Source organism: Nelumbo lutea, chromosome 1 (assembly GCF_056320005.1).
Source record: "Nelumbo lutea isolate HS-2025 chromosome 1, American lotus-T2T, whole genome shotgun sequence".
NCBI lineage: Eukaryota > Viridiplantae > Streptophyta > Magnoliopsida > Proteales > Nelumbonaceae > Nelumbo > Nelumbo lutea.
In genome coordinates, this window is record NC_142684.1 from 120221207 (window position 1) to 120242413 (window position 21207).

Below are 21207 nucleotides of genomic sequence, written 5' to 3' on the forward strand. Positions count from 1 at the left end.
TACAGGTTCAACACAAACACGGGTATATGATATATCCAACACAACAATCTCAAATACAATTAAGAGGATCCAAAATGCAGCATTTGGATTGTCATGAATACATACAAAACAAACAGGAATTTTAACATGCAAACAAGGGTAGTTTAGCATGTCATCGCCTGCTGGAAATGCTGAAGGAGCTGACTTTCATTGGGGTTGCAACCACTAATGGAGCCTCAGGAGAGTTGGTGACCGCAAACTTGTCATGCATGAAGCGGCTATCAACAATGGATTCATCTTTTAGGACAATCTTGTAACAGTAGCAGCTTTTCAGACCTTCCTGATTCCGATAGCACTCGTGGGCACTGTCCTTCACTTGCTGGAAGTTCCATATCACGCTGAACTTCCCAACTGTTGCAACCAGGTGGCGTTCCTGCTTCCCATTTTCAGTGACCTGAAAGACAAACATGTTAATTGAAGTTCAAATTTCATTGAAGAAAAGATGGTATACAAACAGGAACTAATTAAGACAATCATGACTGCTTTAAAAAATACTAAAATATCTATTCTCCATATGTGAAAGCAAAACATTAAATTAATGCCCTAATTCCCATCTTAAGAATAAGAACATTAATTAGGTAACTAGACGCTGGTTACAAAAAAAAAAAAATACTGTTCCTCTTTTTCCTGATATTTAATTTGGGTGCAGTTAAAAAGCAACATATAATGCAAGAAGACTTCGACAATCACTCTTTGAGTAATAACTGCACCCTGGACGATTTAATCAGGAATCATTTATATTCTTTTAGCATGGAATCCCACGGGTCCATCAATTTTGGAATTCCTGCAACATTCCTGAAAGGCCCAGCCATAATATGTCCAAAATCAAAGAGCTCTTCCAAGATGATCATGGAAAAATCCAAATTTTGTAGCATCAAGGTAAGACAATAACATAGACCTACCTAACAGAAATACCAAAACATAATAAGAAAATAAATTGAACAGAGAAGAAAATCCATAGTCAAAATTTAATGGATTTCAATAAAAAGAAACAGGAAAGGCAAGTCATAAAAGCTTGAATAGACCCAGCACATTCCCATCAATCTTTGGTTTCCACTCCAGTTTATTCAGTCATTGACTTATTATTAGCATGCCCAAAGATATCATCATAAAGTGAACTCACAAAGTTCTAAATCTTGATAAAATTTTCAATTGTCAATTTTGAAATCACTAAACAATTCTAAAGATTTTCAAACAGATAGAAAGATGTTAATAATGAAGAGATGCTCAAATACCTGATCATCATTAAAATACCACACAGGTTTATGCGATTTTCCTGTATATTCTTAGACATTTTCTACCCTATAGTTCCTTGTTAGGCCATACTGGAACATTTATGTCATTTATTATTGGCAGCTTAGGTGACCATGAACAAGCTATGAAAAATATGAAATGGAAAAGACTAAAACAACAGGAAAAGCAGACACTGTACATGATGGCATCAACTTACCCACAAGGATGCAAGTGCACAAGATAAAATAAGTTTCAAAAAATCGTTGCAAATAGCAAGTGCTGAATGGAAAAGAAGTCCAATCTAGATACGTGTGCAACAGCAAATATCTACACTAATCCCTTTTGAAAAGTAACCCATCTACTGCATCCACCAATGCTATTCTTGAATTACGCATATGGTTAAAGGTGTGAGATAACGATGTTGGACTGTGGGTCAATTAAAGTACTAAAAAAGGGCAGCCCAGTGCATGGGGCACCTGCCAATGTAGGGATCTGGGGAAGAACAGATGAACACAGCCTTATCCCTGCAGACACACAGAGAGGCTGTTTCCAAGATAGAAAAGTTGCAAACATTCAACATAAAGTTGCATCCTATAAGGGGGCTGTAGATATCTCAAATTGGCTTGTCATAGGCAAGACACAAAAGTAAATAAGTTTCAAAAAGTCGTTGCAAATAACAAATGTTGGATGAAAAAAAATAGTCCAATCTAGATATGCTGTAGAACAGCAAACATCTACAGCAGTTTACTTTGGAAATTTACCCGTCTACTGCATCAATCAATGCTATTATCAATTATGTACATGGATAAAGATGAGTTAAGGATATGGGTCAACCGCAAGGAGAACTAGAACCAAGGCTCCACCTAAAAAAATGCATGTTGCTCAACTAAACAGCTTTTTAATGTAAAACATCTTAATGGTGTTACATCCAACATAGAAAACAATCCCATGGCCATGTTTATAGTTGAACAATAGTCCTATCTGGGTGACATCATATCCATCTTCAAAGAATCAGGTAGTCCAATCAAATAATTCAAAATATATTGCAGAGGCAGAAAGCTTCCAACTTGCTATCATTTTTATGGACTGAATAATTCTTCGTTAACAAACCAATGCACCATAGCTTCAAAAGCTATGCATGACAAATAGATAATTCTAAGAAGTGCACTGAATTCACATTCTTCATACAACTTCAGGTTTTCCAGATTCAAACTGAAAGGGCCAAAGGGGTATGTCTACTTGTTCTGATTAAACGAAATAATCAAATAATACATATAAAAAAGGGCACTATCAAGTAAAACTGTGGAATATGGAAGTCAGGATAACTTCACAAATTAAAGGCAAATAAGTGAACAGAATAAACAGGACCATGGATAAGGTGGTATAAAAAACCCAGAACATTACTCCAAGAAAATATGAAGAACAGCAGTATATCTAAAAGTAAGGGACTGCTAAATAAAATATACTGAACAGTATAAGCAAGCACAATATCTAAAAACGAACATATATACTTACCCATGAGAACTGCCCACCATGGAACCTGTTGTTGGACCCAGCCAAATGGGAATCCAAAGGAGTCAACTTCAACAACCTTGGAGCCGAGATCCTATTCCCCATACGACCACTAAAACCGGTCTTTGTCTTTCCATCTTTGTCCGCGAACAAGGTACAGATAAGGATCAGATAGGTATCCGTCGTGCCCAATATCCACTTCCCATCAAAAGTTACATCCACATGGGTAATAGGGGAACCGAGCCCCGGAAAAGCGGTCTTTGCTTGCCTCATAGAATTCTGTGAATACAGACGGATCTTCCCATCAAGAGACCCAACAACAATTGAGCCATCACCTGTGGTCGCAAAGCACTGGAAATTTGTCCCTCTAGAAAACTGATGCCCTTGAGTCCAATTAAGGACAGGAGTGCTGGAAGTTGCAAGGTTCTGAACCATCCCTTTCCGGTCACGCATATCCCACCGACAGAGTCTGTGATCATCCAACCCCAAGAACGTGGACTCTGAAGGATCCAATTGAGCCCCCTTACTTTCATTAGTGATGTCTCTCATGGTAATATCAGTACCATCCTTCTCAAACTTCCATTCTGTAACAATTTTACCGGTTTCAACATCAAGCTGATGAAGTCCTGTTGCATGAGGTTTGCCCTCCTGCATAGGACTCATAAGGAGCATATTGCTCTCGGCTCTCATGAGAAGGGCTTTCTTGGGTGTTGAAAGCCCTAACCTGGAACTACCTCTGAAACACCCGTTGTTGAACTTCACGCAAACACCTTTTCCATGAATTCCATGACTGAAATTTTTGACAACCTGAATACCAGAATCACTCACCAAGAAACTGTTGTCTAACGCACCCAAGGCCAAGCTCTGAATTCCTCCTCCATTTGCTGCCTCCTCAAATTCTTCCAACAGATCCTGACTCGACCTTACAGGAGTCACTGAGCTGGGGCTTTTCACAAAACTATCTTCAGCATCTTCCCACATCGAATCATCGGCAACTTCTGGTTTCACCCATCCGATAAAATCCTTTCCATAAATTTTGACCTTGCTCTCATCGTTCGCTTCGAGACCATAAATGTTCTCAAACAGGCAATCCTGAAACCTAGATATAAAATTCCTATAATCCTCGTCGGTGAAGAACTTCATTGCCCAGACGCCTTGGCAGACGAAATCAACGCGACGCTGGTCGCCGAACATCTTCAATTGCATCTCCGTTGCAACCTTCGCTCTAATTTTAGAGCTAACTTTCAAGACCCACCAAGACTCTCCATCGTGGTCGGATTCTCCGTCGTCGTCGCTGTCACCGTCAATTCTGGAGGACTTGACAAAGGAGTAAGTGGTGAGTTTCTCAGAGGTGATCCATTTGGCTTTAGGGGTGTTACCCGCAACGTGAAGGTAGAGCTTCACGGCGTTCCTCAGCTTAGGATTATGGGATGGATACTTGAGTTTTAGGGCTTTGAGCTTTGCGTCTACCTCGTCCAGAGAAGACAGCTTTTCTTTAGCTTTGCTTCCCAGAGATCTCTGTTGATTTTCTTCTTCGACATCCTGGTATTCTTCTTCATTTTCTTCTTCTTCTTCTTCTTCTTCGTCAGAGTCTGAGACCATCAAATCCTCGCGACTTTGAGAACCGCCCATTGATCTTCTGTTTCTGGATTTTAATTAGAAAGGCAGAGACAGAGATATTCGAAGAGGAAGAGTGGGAGGGAAACGATAGACTTGGAATCTGACGAGAGCCAATTTCAAATTTTGAACCTCGGGAGAGATACAGTTCGAGTATTTAGGGTTTTCATTAAAGAACATGAACCCAAGCTACTGGCTATAGACGGTTAGCAACTTTTAGCGTGGATCTAACGTCGTTTTTTCTTCGCAAGGAAGAAATTGGCAGCGTAACTCGGTCAGTCACGGCCGTCACTCACTCCTTCGTTAGATTGAAGGCCGTTAATAACTGTTTTAAATAACGGTTATCATGTTATCTACGCCACGTAGCAACGCCAATAATCAATTGTTTTGATACATGGCAAATTTCTTAAACTATCCATAAGTTTTGAGTATTGTCTTAAATATCCTATCCTTATGCTCTTATTTCTGATAATTGATTAGCTCTACCGTTTTCGTTATCATCCGTTAGTATTTTGTCAAATTCCATACACACGTGACGCTTAATTTTTTTTAAGCCCAATTTTACCTTTTATTCTCTTTTTCTCACTCTCCTTCTTCCCCTTCGTTCTCTCCCTTCTTTCATCACCACCACTGCAACGATTTACAACAGCGGTCCCCTCCACCTCCGGCCACTCTCTCTCCCTTTCTTCCCCTTCGTTCTCTCTCCCCTCCCCTATTTCACATTGCACCAGAACCAGAATTAATAAGGAAGATGGAGACCCATCATTGAACGAACCCACCTGAGTATCGTATAAAATTTTTTTGAACCGGGTAGCATTGTGAGGAGGAGGATTGGTGAGGGTGGTTGTTGGTGTTGCGAGGGTGCCCGAGTAGCGTAAGGGGATTCATCTTCAATTCCTGGCGATACACTCCCAGATCTGTTTCGATCGGAGGGAAGGGGATTCATTTGCATCTCCCAAATCTGGGTGATATATTCCAGATCTGCTTCGAGCGAAGGGAAGGGGATTCATCTACAACTCCCAGATCTGGGCGATACACTCCCAGATCTGCTTTAAGCGGAGGGAAGAGGACAGAGAGAAGGGGATTCATCTATGGGAAAGTGATTTCCAAACCTGAAGAGTAGAGAGATGAAGTCCATGAAAGGGGATGTGGCAACCAAGTACTTTGTGGAACCCGTTCTAGAACCCGTTTCCGCCTCAGATCCTTCACGGCATGTATAGTTGTATACCAGAAGGCCCAAAGTCAATCTCCTACTGGTATTTCGGGAGCGGGCATTCCTCTAGTAGGTTCCATGCTTATCTAGCACTGGATTTGATAACTAGTCTTTAATATCATCCTCTTCCTCTGACCTATGCTAGATGTTGGAAGTTCGTTTGCTGACGACCTCTGTATTCCTAGTTCAGTGAGCTAGAAGGCATCGACTTGGTGTAGACGGCATCGACTAGACCACAATGAAGAAGTCATAATTTATCAAAGAATTGTCAAGGTACTTGTTGACATTTTCTGGAATGGGTTATAGTTTGTGGTTTAACCAGGGGTGATGAGTACGGTTTCGGTCTTGAAGGACTTGGTGCAGACGGCATCGGCCAAAACGACCATGAATTCATAAGAGATGGAGACCTTGGTGCCGCCGGTGCTTCATATTAGTAGTATGGGTTTTATTTTGAAATTTGAGAAACAAGTGAAGGTAAATTTAACATTTTATTTTTTTCGTTTAACTATTGCCACAATTGTAAAAACAATAAGGGTAATTTAAGACAACATTGTAACAGTAGTAGGGGGTATAGTTGGTTAATTTCCTAAATCTTAGGAGTAGTTTAAGAAATTTGTCCTTTCATACAACTTAACTTTTGGATGCTTCGCCTTTTATTAAAGGTGTAAATCGAGTCATGCCGCCTATGGCTTGGCCTGGCTTGACACGACAATATGCGGGTCATGCCAAGCTCGACACAATGGTTCGGGCTGTGTTGGGCCTAGGGTTCCAGGTCCACGGGTCGGTATGACCTAGTCCGCGCATGGTTCGCAGGCCCGTAGCGGGCTACGCTCAGCCCACCCAATATCCCCAACAACTAGTTTTAGCTTTTTGGGGGTCTTTTATAGAACTACCCTCCAACATCTATAAACAACTATATAGGGGTATTTATGTATTTTGGTTAGGGGGGAGAAAGAATGACAAAAATGCCCCCCAATAGCTAGTTTGGGGGGCGTGTTGGGTAAAGTGATAAACAACTTTGTAATAACCAAAATACCCCTCCCAACAACTAAAAAACGGTTATTTTTAGGGTATTTTGGGCAATTGAATTATTTTCAATTCGTATTAATAGGCCTATCCTCCACCATTCTTACCACACCAATTCAACAATTCCTATAAATAGCCATATCCTCCACCATCTTCAATTCCTATAATGATCAAATGTCGAACAATTGGAGAAAATGATGAAGTCAATATTTTTTGTATATTCAATAGTTGTATAGCATATTTTTAAATTATTGTAAACTTTTTAAATTTTATTTAATTTATTTGATATTTTTTAATAACACAATTTTTTATTTTCAATTTGTAACTATATTGTATTTTTATATTTTATTAATTTATTCCATTTTCTAATTTTCATATTTCATTCATCCAACCACTGTATGCTTTGTATCATTCATCCAACCACTAGGGGTAGCCAATGGATGCGTTAGGTTGGTTTTGTGTTGGAGATGGAAGTTGAAGACTAACCAATCCATCCACCAGCCATCCATGTCAAATTGTCAATTATGTGACTGGTGGTATGTTAAATTAATTATGGGTTGATGTCTATTTGTGATTTAATTCCATTGCATTTTTCATATAAAGATATAGGTCTCCATTTAAGTGATAATTTTGTCTCTTTTAAGTGATAATTTTGCATTATACATTTGTAATATAATTTTATTATTTTCTTTTAAATGGTTTTAGCTTCCCTCCACAAAAGCTCATTAAAAGACACGAGTGAGGCATAAAGTATGTGTGCGATAATATTCATTGTTTACGCACATGATACCCCATCCAAATGTCTGACTCTCCAACTGATGGAGGCCCATCCCAAGGCCCATCTCACCCCTAGGGGCGGCAACTCCTAGGATAAGGACAAGAGTCCAAGATATGTCAAGAGATCAAGAATTCAAGACTCATCCAGAATTCAAAGAATCCAAGACTCATCAAGAATTCAAAGAATCCAAGACTCATCAAGAATTCAAGAATTCTAGATAATCCAAGATTCATGCATGGATAAGATCAAGGGAGATCGGACGGGGGAGATCAAGTCAAGCAAAGTTCGATCCTATCTACAAGTTTGAGATGTTTAGATCAAATCTAATTCCTTTTCCTAGTTCTTTTATAATTTCTCAATGTATTATAAATACTGCTATTTCCCAGAATTATTAATCAACTCATACTTTAGATTTTCAGAATTTTTTCAATTTCTCTTCTTCCTATTTTCGCCACCCTTTTCTCTCTCCTAGAGAAATCGGTGTTTTTCGCTAGGTGCTAGCGGACGCCCGGTGCTTGCATAGCCAGCTTCGGTTCTCATTGCTTCCACGCTGCGTCAAGTGGTATCAGAGCAGGGAATTCGCCTAGTCATGTCCAACCCAGACGGTAACAGTCGCAACCCACCCCGTGACGGAGATCAGGGGTTCCCAGCTGTTTGGAGAGCAATCGAAGAGCAGCGTACAGCCACACATAACATCGAACGACAGTTGGCAGAAGTGACTAAACAACTGCAAACCTTGTTACGGGAGGTTGTCCCACGAATCCGGGAAAATCCACAGCAGATCGCAGGAGACGACCACGACAGACCACCCGTCGCTACTACGTCCCGACGTCCAATTCTTGACGACGACAGTGATGACGATTTCGAATTTGATGGTGCTCCAGCTCTTCCCGACAACGATAGAAATGGTAGAAATTGGCACAATCAAGGTAATTTCAACCCGCGTAGGAATAATGATGAATTTAAACTCAAGGTAGATATTCCTACTTTTAGTGGAGATCTTGGTATAGAGGGACTTTTGGATTGGATCACAGAAGTCGATAGGTTCTTTGATTACATGGAAATACTAGAGGAACGAAGGGTAAAATTAGTAGCTTTCCGATTAAAGGGAGGCGCATCTGTTTGGTGGGAACGGATGAGAGAGACCCGGATGAGAGAAGGAAGGGGTCCTGTTCGAACCTGGAGGCGCATGAAACAATTAATCAGAGGTAGATTTTTACCCCTTGACTATGAACAATATATGTTTGAGTCTTATTAGAGGTGTGCACAGGGTTCTCGTAGTGTTAATGAATATACATCTGAATTTTTGAGATTAACTGAAAGAAATCAATTATCTGAAAGTGATAATCAGCAGGCAGCCCGTTATCTAAGCGGTTTAAGACCGTCTATCAGAGATAAAATTGGTGTACAGATGGTTCTTAGTGTGCAGGAAGCAAGGAACCTAGCCTTAAAAGCAGAATTAATGTTCCAGGACAAGGCACGCAGTGATAATTATCGCCGGTACAGCGGGAGCGACAACTGACCGGCAACTGTCGACAGGAACAAATCAGTTCCGGCAGTACCACCTTCTCACCCGGCAAGTACAAGTAACGCTAGTAAGGCTACTACAGGAGGACATACTCGAGGTAATCCTTCCAACCCTCCTAATCCCAGTAACCCTTATGCAAGGCCTGCTCCTATTAAATGTTTTAAATGTAATGAGGTTGGACATAGATCCAGTGACTGCCCCAGGAGGAAGACAGTTAATATGGTAGAAAGGGAAGAGGAAGAAGTATATTGTGGACCTGATGGGGAGGATGAAGAGGGTCCATATGAACATGAGGAGTATACTTGTGTGGTAAGAAAATTAATGTTGTTCTAGAAAAATAAGGATACTTCTCAAAGGCACAAATTATTTCATACCAGATGTACTATCAAGGGAAAATTATTTAATTTAATTATTGATAGTGGTAGTCAGTAAAATATTATTTGCAGGGATGTCATCCAACAATTACAGCTGATTCCTGAAAAACATCCCAACCCATACATAATTGGGTGGATCAAGGAAGGAGGTGGCGTACGAGTGGAAGAACGCTGCAAGGTACCTTTTTCAATTGGTAAGTACCATGGTGAAGCATATTGTGATATTGTAGATATGGATGCTTGCCATATTTTGTTAGGGAGGCCTTGGAAATTTGATACAGATGCAAGGCACATGGGTAGGAAGAATACCTACCAACTTGAAAAAGAAGGTACACGTTATACTTTGTTACCCATAGTAGAAAAAAATATTACGAATACTTCAAAGGCACATGAGAAAAATTTCCTTACCATCACCCATCATCATGCTGAATTTGTTAAAGAATGTAAGGATACTCATGAGATACATTTGTTAGTAGTAAAAGGAGAAGATGTTAATGATGAAAATACAATTCCAACTGAAATATAGGGACTACTGGATGAATTTAATGATGTAGTTCCAGAGGAGTTACCAAATGAACTCCCTCCCATGAGAGATATACAACACCATATTGATTTTGTTCCAGGTGCTAGTCTACCTAACCTCCCACATTACAGGATGAGTCCTAAGGAGAATGAAATTTTACGAGAAAAGGTAGAAGAATTATTGAAAAAGGGACACATTCAAATCAGCATGAGTCCTTATGCAGTACTTGCCTTATTAACACCTAAGAAGGATGGCGGTTGGAGAATGTGTGTCGACAGCAGGGCCATTAACAAGATCACCATTGGGTACAAATTCCCCATTCCTAGGTTGGATGACATGCTGGACCAACTAAGCGGAGCTATAGTTTTCTCAAAATAGATCTCAGGAGTGGATATCATCAAATCAGGATCCGTCCTGGAGATGAATGGAAGACAGCCTTCAAGACTAGAGATGGTTTGTTCGAGTGGTTGATCATGCCCTTTGGACTAACCAACGCACCCAGCACTTTCATGAGGCTAATGAACCAGGTATTACGCCCCTTCATTGGTAAATTTGTGGTAGTCTATTTTGATGATATTTTGATATACAACAAATCTATCACTGAGCATGTGGGACATATTAGGGAGGTCCTGAAAACATTGAGGGAAAATAAATTATATGCTAATTTGAAGAAATGCATCTTTATGAATTATAATTTATTATTCCTGGGATTTATTATAAGCAAGGATGGTGTGAAAGTAGATGAGGGAAAGGCGAAAGCCATTAGGGAGTGGCCGACCCCATCCACTGTCACAGATGTCAAGCGATTTCATGGGTTGGCAACCTTCTATAGGTGTTTTATTAAGAATTTTAGTAGTATCATGACTCCCATTACTGAATGCTTGAAGAAGGGGAAATTTCAATGGGGAGAAGAACAAGAGCAAAGTTTTGCTCTCATAAAAGAAAAGTTATGTACTGCTCCTGTTCTTGCCTTACCAGATTTCAATAAATTATTTGAAGTTGAATGTGATGCCAGTGGAGTTGGCATAAGGGCTGTATTGTCCCAAGAGAAAAGACCCATTGACTTTTTTAGTGAAAAATTATGTGAAGCCAGGAGAAAGTGGTCTACTTATGATAAGGAGTTTTATGCTGTGATAAGAGCCTTGAAAACATGGGAACACTATTTATTTGCAAAAAGAATTTGTTCTCTATACTGACCACCAGGCCCTAAAACATCTTAGTGGACAAAAACAATTAAAAAGTGATTTACATGCCAGATGGTCTGCTTTCCTAGACAAGTTCCCATATAAAATTATGTATAAGACAGGACAACAAAATAAAGTGGCTGATGCACTTAGTAGGCGTGTAGCTCTCATCAAGACCCTCAGCGTTGAGATTGTGGGTTTTGAGTGCCTAAAAGACTTATATGTCCAAGATGAAGATTCCCAACAGGTATGGGAGAAATGTGTGAATAAGCAGCCAGCAAAAGACTTCTTTATTTATGACGGGTTCCTTATGAAAGGGGAACATCTGTGTATCCCTTGCACCTCCCTCCGCAAAAAGATCATTAGGGATTTGCATGGGGGTGGACTAGCAAGACACTTGGGAAGGGACAAAACAATAGAAGCTGTTAAGGGGCGATATTACTGACCGAAATTGAGAAGGGACGTGTCTACCATCGTAAGCAGGTGCTATGTTTGTCAGACAACTAAGGGACAAACCCAGAACACAGGTCTCTACATGCCCCTACCCATTCCTACTGCTATATGGGAAGACTTGTCCATGGATTTTGTGCTAGGCTTGCCAAAGACCCAGAGGAACATGGACTTCGTCTTCGTGGTGGTTGATAGGTTTTCAAAAATGGCTCACTTCCTCCCATGTAAGAAAACAATAGATGCATCCGCAACAGCCAAATTATTTTTTAGGGAGATTGTTCGCTTACATGGGGTACCCAAGACCATCACTTCAGATCGTGACACACGGTTCCTCAGTCACTTTTGGATGACCCTGTGGAGGATGTTTGATTCATCACTTAATTTCAGCAGTACAACCCATCCGCAGACAAATGGACAAACAGAAGCGGTAAACCGGACCTTAGGGAATTTAATCCGCAGCATATGCCGGGAAAGGCCAAAACAGTGGGACTTCGCCATTGCCCAGGCTGAGTTCGCCTATAACAATGCAGTGCACAGTTCTACAGGTAGATCCCCATTCTCCATCGTATACATGAAGGTCCCTAACCATGCACTGGACTTAGTGAAGCTACCTAGAGTACCCAACGCAAATATCTCAACAGAACAGATGGCATAACAAATCCAATCCGTCCAAGAAGCCGTAAAGCAGAAGCTAGAGCAATCCAACGCCAAGTACAAGATGGCTGCAGATAAACACCGCCGACCTCAAGTGTTTGATGTAGGTGATGAGGTTATGGTCTTCTTAAGGAAGGAAAGAATTCCCGTAGGTACCTACAACAAGTTGAAGCCTCAGAAGTACGGTCCATACAATACCGTGAAGAAGATTAATGATAATGCCTATATAGTGGTCCTACCAGATCATATGGGTATATCCAAGACCTTCAATGTTGCTGACCTTCACCGGTACCTGCCAGAGATAACACTTGCCTATCCTCGTCACGACTCGGGGTCGAGTTCTCTCCAAGTGGGGGAGAATGATGGAGGCCCATCCCAAGGCCCATCTCACCCCTAGGGACGGCAGCTCCTAGGATAAGGACAAGAGTCCAAGATAAGTCAAGAGATCAAGAATTCAAGACTCATCTAGAATTCAAAGAATCCAAGACTCATCAAGAATTCAAAGAATCCAAGACTCATCAAGAATTCAAGAATTCTAGATAATCCAAGATTCATGCATGGATAAGATCAAGGGAGATCGGACGGAGGAGATCAAGTCAAGCAGAGTTCGATCCTATCTACAAGTTTGAGATGTTTAGATCAAATCTAATTCCTTTTCCTAGTTCTTTTATAATTTCTCAATGTATTATAAATACTGCTATTTCCCAGAATTATTAATCAATTCATACTTCAGATTTTCAGAATTTTTTCAATTTCTCTTCTTCCTATTTTCGCTAGGTGCTAGCGGATGCCCGGTGCTTGCATAGCCAGCTCCGGTTCTCATTGCTTCCACGCTGCGTCACCAACCTTCTTTCTCTCTCGGTTTATCTTCTTGTCCTATCACTCCCCACCTGTCTCTCTCTCTTCCAAAAAACCCTCCATATCCCTCTCTTCCTCTCATTGGAAATCGTAGGTTGCTGCTGGTTTCTCTCTCTCTCTTTGCTTGCCTAATTCACCATTAGGGAACTCTAACGCTAACCCTCACCTCACCTCCCCATCTTCCCCACCTTTATTCACCTCTCTCTTCTAGCTACGGTGGGGTTTCACATTGTCAACTACTCTCTCTCTCTCTCTCTCTCTCTCTCTCTTACCTAACTCACTATAAGGGAACTCTAACGCTAACCCTCACCTCACCTCCCCATCTTCCCCACCTTTATCCGCCTCTCTCTTCATTTCTCTCTTCTTGCTACGGTGGGGTTTCACATTCTCAAGTATTGTACTTTCTCTCTGCTATTAGACATTTTATTCTTTGTTTCTTTATCCATTCTTAGATTTCTTGACTTTGATGAAAGCCAAATAATTTTATTTCAAACTACCTAAACAAATTAACAAAATTCATAAACCCATTTTGGTTATCATTGAAACCTTACGCAATTTCTTTATTTCTTTTTGCATAAATTCCAACTGGTTTGCTTTTTGAGTTGATAAGATTGCTTTTGAGTATTTGAGCACCTCCTAATCTGAGAAGATTGATGAGATCAATGTGATCCTAGTGAGTTCTTTTTTATTTTTAAATTGGGGTCTCTTGTCCTTGATTGACAAGAGACCCCAAAAAAGAGGTCTTTTAGGTGAGAAGAAAACTCAGATCAGTTGTGCTAATTTCTCTCTCTCCTCCCATGCCCTTCAAGGTTGGTAGTCAATCTTTGACTTTGTGCTTCTTTGGTTTTCTCCATTTCTCTTTCTTTCAAACTTCTCTGTTCTGTATTTCTCTCTATCTATCTAACTTGTGGGTTTTCATGTAGACAATACAACTAGCAATTGTTGCGAGTGGAAAGAAGAAAGAGACTATAAAATCTTCTAACATTGTTATCTTGTCAGGTGATGATTCATACTTTGCCAATTTGCCTTTCCTTCCTTGCCCGCTGGTAGAATCCTTTATATTCTTCATCAATTTTGGCCTTTTTTGTTACACAACCTAAATCAGGATACTTGGAGGAAACAAGTGAAACTCAAAGTAGAATGTAGAGAGAAGTAACTAAAGAAGAGGAGAATTTACTTGCAAAACTTTTGTTCGAAGAGATAATAACTAGGTCCTTTATTTATACTGAAAAGTTCTGTTTATAGAGAGTTTTGCTTTCCTTGGATTTTATGCTTTTAGAAATTCAACTAATTTTGTGATGGTTGTAGGTGGCATGGTTTGTGAAGTATATTTATAAACAAAAATGTGTTCAATTCTACAAGCCATTCTTTTTTGCGAAGGTTCAAGGGTGGAAGACTTCAATTATAAAAACATTTTAGGGTGGTTGTAATGGAAGGGAATATGGTATTCCTTCATAGGACAACACCAACACATTTTCATTTTGATTTCTTTCATCTTGTATTATTTGAATATAAAGCATTTATTTTCTAGCTCCTTGACAAAACCAATTCCAAGTATTTATTTTGAATATAATGCATCTTCAAGAGATCATTATCCTGTCATTAGCCCTTGCAAAGCAGGGCCCCCCGTTAGTATTTGATTTATTTGGAAAAGCAGAAATAAGATGGGGAAAATTTTAGTAATATATAAGCGGAGGTACTATGGTATTTGTTATTTGATGATAATATTACATTAATTGATAAAATTAATAAATGATCAAATGCAAAATTAAATTTATGTTTTATTTGTTTTCATTGTAATTTCATTTGCACTTGTACATATCTATGGGGGTGCAAATGAGAAAATTGCAAATTTTAGTTCATTTTCATGCTTAAGTTTTTATTTTATTTCGCTTCAGGTTTTATTTCACTTTTCCAGCATCAAAGATAAACAAAATAAAGTAAAACCTATAATAAAGTTCAACTAAAATTTGGACTCAACTCATTTGCACTACTTTACTTCTGCATTAATGCAAATGAAATTATATTGTAACCAAACATAGCCTTATGGACAAATACGTTAAGCTTCATTTTGTATATGCACTCTTCTCAAATGGAGCATTTTAAAACAAGTAGGGCTACAACAAAATATATATGCCATATATGTAATTTTGATAATAATAAAAATGGAACATTTAATTGAGGAATAAGAGATAATTCAATATGAGCCCATTTGTTATCTTGGTTCCATATTCATAATAAGTGAGAGATTGATGCTAGCCATTAGAGTAGGATGGGGAAAATGGAAGGGCATATCATAAGTTGGGTAGTCAAAAAATAGTTGGATATAAAATAATTCTAAGGCCATCAATGCTTTATGGCATTGAGAGTTGGGTAGTCAAAAGTAAGGCATCCAAAAAAAATGAGTGTGGCAAAAATGCATACGTTGAGATGTATTAAGTGTATAATGTGTAGTATTTTACCTTTAAGCAATATACTTCAACATCAATAATTTAATGTGTACTATTTCAATAAGGGTATTACTTGTTTGTGTTAGGGCTGTGCCTTAGTTTTTAATCGTTGGATTATTTTTAATCAACTAATCAGTGTGGTTCTTATTTAGGTTAAGGAGGGTTTTATATGTAAAATATTTCCTTTGTATGTAGGGTTTAGATAAGTGAGAAAGAATTTCTTTTTCTTGTTGGAGAAAAAAAAGTAGAGAGAAAAGAGGGTGCTCTTGCTATATGAGTGGGGTTTTTCTCTTCCCTCCTCTTTCTCTCTCATTCTTATTTGTTTTGTTGACTTCTGGGGATGCACTACCCCCCCGTTGTGTGTAGTGCAACATGATTTATTTCAATAAAAAAAGAGTGTGTGTGTGTGGGGGGGGGGGTTCTCTTGTTTTTGTTCTTCGGATTGAGAGAGGAAAGAGAGAACGAGTGTATAAGGGTTAAGGGTTGCTTTGTGTTGCAAGCTACAAGGTACTTGCATTGTTTCTTATTTTCATTTATAGTGATGAATAGTTTTCATCTTTCTTGTGGGCATAGGCGGTAAGGCCAAACCATTTAAGTCCTTTATGTTTTTGGTGGTGTTTTTTTTTTTTTTATTTGTATTTTCTTGGATCTTGTTGCTTTTGTTGCTATTGGATTTTCTTGGATGCTATTTCATTTCAAATATTTTGTGGTTTTATCTTGTAAATGGTTATTTTGTAAGGCCCTGACAAAGTGGTATCAGAGCTCCCAGGTTGATGTTTACAAGGTGTTTATGAAATTGTTTAAGAGATAATGGCAACAAAAGATACAAGTTTTAAATTCTAGATTAAGAAGTTTGATGCTAAAGCAACTTTACCTTATGGCAAAGGTGGGTGAAGGACATCCCAATTCAACAATGCTTAGCTAGAGCGTTGAAAACAAAAAAAATGGGAAGCCAAAAGACATGAAGGATGCTGATGAGGAGGACATTGAGTCAAGGTATGTTAATACAAGTTGATTGCACTTGACTGATAATGCTATGTTTAACAATATGGAGGAATATTCTGCACTGAAGTTGTAAAAGAAACTGAAGAAACTTTATTTAGGGAAAATATTAACCACAAAATTATATCCGAAGTGACAATTGTACGGACTAAAGATGGAAGAGGGTGGGAATTTCTTGGAATGCCTAAATGTGTTTAGTGGTATCTTACATCAAGTAGGGAAAGTTGATGTCAAGGTGGAGAAAGAAGACAAGGCCCTTTTGCTTCTTACCTCGTTTCTTGATTTGTATGAAAATTTGGTGACAACATTATTGTATGGCAAAGACATAGTGAAGTTGGAAGAAGTCACTGTGTCTTTTCTATCCAATGAGGTTAGGAGAAATCCTAAGCATGAGAGTGGGCAAGATTTTGCATTGAAAAGGAAGGCTATTTAATAGAGGATGTGAGAGTGGTAGGTTTAGATCCAATGCCAAGGAAAATGGCAAGGTTCAATGTTATAGATGCAAGGATTTTGGTCACATGAAGAGAGGTTATCTTGCACAAAAAAGGGTGGGGATGAATATGGAAGCATGTCAATTGTATTGGATGATGATGGAGATGTTTTCATAATTTTCAAAGGTATGTTCAATTTTTCTCCAAATGAGTGGGCTTTAGATTCCGGTGTTCTATTCATGTTTGCTCCAAGAGGGAGTATTTTGGCATTTTTCAAGAGAGGAAGAGACGTATTGCTTCCTAGGGTGATGTATCTACGTGTGACATCACAGGTGTTGGGACAATGAAAATCAAGTTGCTTGATGGAGTGATTTGCACTTTGGGTGGCATTGAGTATATATCAAAAAATGCATAAGAATCTAATATTACTTAGCTAGTTGGATTCTAAGGGTTGTAAGGTCTTTGTTGCAAGTGGAGTTATGAAAACTACACTTGATAGTACAATCTTGATAAATTAAGGAAGAAAAATGCAAGAACATGTATCATTTGGTTGGGAATATAGTGGTTTCCATGACTGTGATGGGTGTTGGAAATGGGGTGTGCAAGGTAGTGTGGCCACATAGAGAGTTTCTTTTATAGTTGGGGTGGAGACGTGCTACATGTTTCCCGTGTATAAACCATGGTAAGAGGAATGCTTTTGTTAGGAGAGAGGAATGGTCGAGGTTCCTCTTTGAAGTTAACTAGGACTATTAACTCAAGTGCATCTACGCAGGTGCATTGGCCATTTTGTTTGTAGTTGATGGTGTTTTACAAGGCCAATGGATGTTTGCTGTATTTGCGAACAGGTGGAGGCACAAATAGTAGATCTTCAAGGTTATTGAAAAAATAAGCCAAGGTGCAAAATGTTAGGGTTATGCCATATTTTTTAACAGTTGGATTATTTTTAATCTAAGGGTTGGTGTAGTCCTTATTTAGGTTAAGAAGGGTTTTACACAAAGTTCAAAGTATCAATATGTATCGGGCCGTATCGGTTGACACATATTGTATCAAGAGCTTCCTGATACGCCCCTACAGAGGGTGTATCGAGGTTTCGACTGGTTCGGGGGGTGGATGGACCTTAAGCCAACCCCTTTGAATCAAATCTGAAAAAAAACTAAACAAAAATTAGAAAAGCTACTGATTTTGCTTGATATGCCTTTACTAGCGTCTAAGGCGTATCAATATTTTGAACCTTGGTTTTACATATAAAAGATTTTTTTTTTTTTTTTTTTTTTTTTTTTTTTTTTATGTATGTAGGGTTTAGATAAGTGAGAAAGAAGTTTACTCTTTTTCTTGTTGGAGAAAAAAGGTAGAGATAGAGGGTGCCCTTGTTGTAAGGGTGGGGTTTTTCTTTCTCTCTCTCTTTTTTTTTTTGGTTCTTCAGATTGGGAGAGAAGAAAGGGAAATCGGGTATACAAAGGTTAAGGGTTGGTTTAGGTTGCAAGCCACAAAGTATCTTGTATTGCTTCTCATTTTCTTTAATAGTGAAGAACAAGTCATCAAATATTTATTAAGACCCTAAATGGATATGTTGTGCTGAAGTTTATAATAAGGTGGTGAGGGATCCTGACTAGTATTTTTTCTTATAATAATTTAATCTTAACTTCGCTTGCCTACACTAAGAAAACAAACTTTCTTGGTTCATGGTAGTAGTGTTTTCAACCCACCGTTGACTTGGATGGTTGAACCGTTCGAACCGTCACCTAACCTTAATTTCGGGTCCGATTTTGTTGAAACTTTCCCTTTAGTAAAAAAATGTTGACTTGGTCAAAAGTTTTTTGATCCGAGCATTTCAACTCTTGACTTATTCGACCTAGTCATCGAGTTGTGGGTTGCACACTACACTCAATGTATGTGCAAACTTTGGGATGCCATGACTTTGTGCTTTGATGTCTGATTGGGGTGATTCTTTTTATTTTGGGCAACTTTTTGAGACCTATGCATCCCAAAGGGGCCATAGGTGCCTTGCCCCACTATTTTTTTGCATAAAAGGCCCCTTTTTTGACCTTAAATTACAATTTTGAATTTTTTATAAATAAAAAAATTAAAAATTGAATTTGAAATATAAATTAAATATTAAATAATACATATATTATATATAAAACATAGTTATACACTATTTAGTGATAAAATATGTATTTTTGCTTTCACACACACACCATATATATATATGGAATGGTTTTACCTATTCGACCTAGATTGTCGTATTGGTGACTTGCGACCAAGAGGCAAAAGCAAGTCAGACTCCTGGTCGATTTTTAAAACATTGCATGGTAGTGTCCACCGTTGGGTTTCTTCGTATTAAAGCTGCTTAGCAACCTTTTACTTAGAACTTCGAACAGTCTATGCATATATTATCATACAAAAAAGAAAATGCTAAACTTTCACCTGTTTTGGGAGCTATCAGAATCCTTAGTAGTAGTAGTAATATGTAGAAGTGAATTACTTTCTAGAAGTTCTAAAATCTTTAAATACAATTTAACTACTTGGTTATGAAACATGAATGAGTTTAAATTTAAGAGAAAACTCTCAATTTAATTACTTGGCTCGAGTGACAATTTTGGTCCCTGAATTTTAAAATGTGACAATCGAGTAACTTAACTTTCAATTTGCGACAATCCGGTATCGGTATCTGACGTTAATTCATCGTCGGTCAAAGCATAAAAAGACGTAAATGCCCACGAATGGGTTCTTCTGCTTTAGCTCACCATTAACTTGGTTTTACGTATATACCACACAGATCGCTGGATTCCTTCAGCTCTCTGATCGTCATCAGCTACTCACCGGGAAACGCCTATCCACCAAATGCCTCCCTCCCTCCCAGGTCAGATTCCTTACCATTCTTTCTCTCTCTCTCTCTCTCTTTCATTTCTCACTTCATTTATTCCCTGCACCAATGACAAAATTAATAGAAGGAATAAGATTCAATTGTTTTGATATGTTTTATTCAAAATTCAGGCAGTCGATTCTGCAATGTAGTCGGCAACAACAAAAACAACTTTATGCGCGGTCATCTCCAGAAAATGTGAAGCATTCCATGTCGGAAATCTGTTCTCCAGTGTTGGAAGTTTCAACTCCGGTGTAAACGCCTCTTCCTCTTCCAGTGTTCAATTTCAAGGAAGGTTTACAATCCTCGTGGAAGTTCAAAGAAGCACCGAGGCTTTCTCTGGCAGAGCTACTGTTGATGGAAAGGGAAACCTGTACCCAAGGGAGATCCGAATGAATGCAGCAATTTTAGTTGCGACTCAATGCAGCGTAAACTCTAGAAAAGCGGCGTCTGTCGATGATAATGATAAGCAACACCGTTTGCCCAGCGTCATCGCATGGCTTATGGGCCTCGAGGTGCTGCCAGACTCCAACCGTGAACCTCTCAAGAAAGTTGGAATTGCCTGAGCTCTACTTTAGAGTCAAGGTGTCAAGAGATCTGCTTCAGTATCGTTTTGTAGACGGAAACAACTTCCAGATGAAGCAGTATAAGCAATGCGACAAGAGATAATGATGCTCGGCAAGATAATAAATCAAACGTTAGGACACCGGATTTAATGGACTTCTGCGTCAGAAAACCGAAACACGAGCAATCGGAATCTCCAAGCGGATGCCAATCTGCGTCCACATGGAAAGCGCCCTAGCAACGTAAGAGTTTTTTGATGCGCAAGATTTCTTCTGGAGCCAAAGCAGGCAGGCTCTCTATATGGAGAGATCGAGAAACAGTTGAAGATGTAGGGAATCGATGAACCAGCCAAGGATCTGGAGACGCTGAAACATATTTCCGAAGCTCTACAATTCCAAGTACTACATTCTAAGAAATCGGCAGAGGAACAGATTGGGCATAGAACGATAATGGTACTCTTATTTTGTATTTTCTCGTAAGACTTTAGATGGGTTCTGCTTTTCTCCAATTTCAAATTGATGTAGGGGGTATGTTGCAGAAAAGGCGAATTAGCTTCTAAACTGTTGTTTTCTTGCAGTATGAGAGAGAGAGAAGAAAAAGAAATGACGAAAGTTGTCTTGGATCTTCCTTTCTGAGATCTGAGAATTGGAATGGAGTTCCCATTTATGTAACATCGAAAAAAGCAGTCCAGAAGCGACGAATTGATCCAGAGAAAGTGTTACTGAGTGTCTCGATATCTTCTGTGATTGGACTTCTGACTTTTCTTCACATCTAATAGTCTCCTCTATGTAAAAAAAAAAGGAAAATGGTAAAATGGTATAAATATAATCATAAAGGTTAGTTTTGGTATCATGGAATTATCTAACCTGCACCTGATCTCACTTGATGGCCCTGACTGATGGTGA

The 21207-nt window shown here is 39.0% G+C and overlaps 1 protein-coding gene and 1 long non-coding RNA gene across 3 annotated transcripts; one reads left to right on the forward strand and one right to left on the reverse strand.

Moving 5' to 3' along the window:
- Nucleotides 1–6027, reverse strand: LOC148877141 (protein CYPRO4-like). Its single transcript, XM_088981820.1, has 2 exons — nucleotides 2788–6027; nucleotides 1–433 (listed from the first exon to the last, which is right to left on the reverse strand). The coding sequence occupies exons 1-2, from the start codon at nucleotides 4414–4416 to the stop codon at nucleotides 152–154; spliced, it is 1911 nt and encodes a 636-aa protein (XP_088837946.1). The 5' UTR covers nucleotides 4417–6027; the 3' UTR covers nucleotides 1–151.
- LOC148877142 (uncharacterized) lies at nucleotides 5543–20001 on the forward strand. 2 transcript variants are annotated; one of them, XR_016112020.1, is made up of 6 exons: nucleotides 5543–5683; nucleotides 5805–5887; nucleotides 5966–6088; nucleotides 13913–13988; nucleotides 19652–19735; nucleotides 19870–20001. It is a non-coding gene; the product is annotated as an uncharacterized LOC148877142 (long non-coding RNA). The 2 variants fall into 2 exon arrangements; XR_016112014.1 differs by lacking the exons at nucleotides 13913–13988; nucleotides 19652–19735; nucleotides 19870–20001 and having other exon boundaries at nucleotides 5966–6185.
- The last annotated feature ends 1206 nt before the right edge of the window (nucleotides 20002–21207 follow it).

Bases quoted from the DNA above. Each gene is read 5' to 3' on its own strand.
- LOC148877141 (XM_088981820.1), bottom strand. From the start codon at position 4,416: ATGGGCGGTTCTCAAAGTCGCGAGGATTTGATGGTCTCAGACTCTGAC. The intron at 434-2,787 runs GTAAGTATATAT...TTTGTCTTTCAG, and splicing joins ATGGTGGGCAGTTCTCATGG to GTCACTGAAAATGGGAAGCA.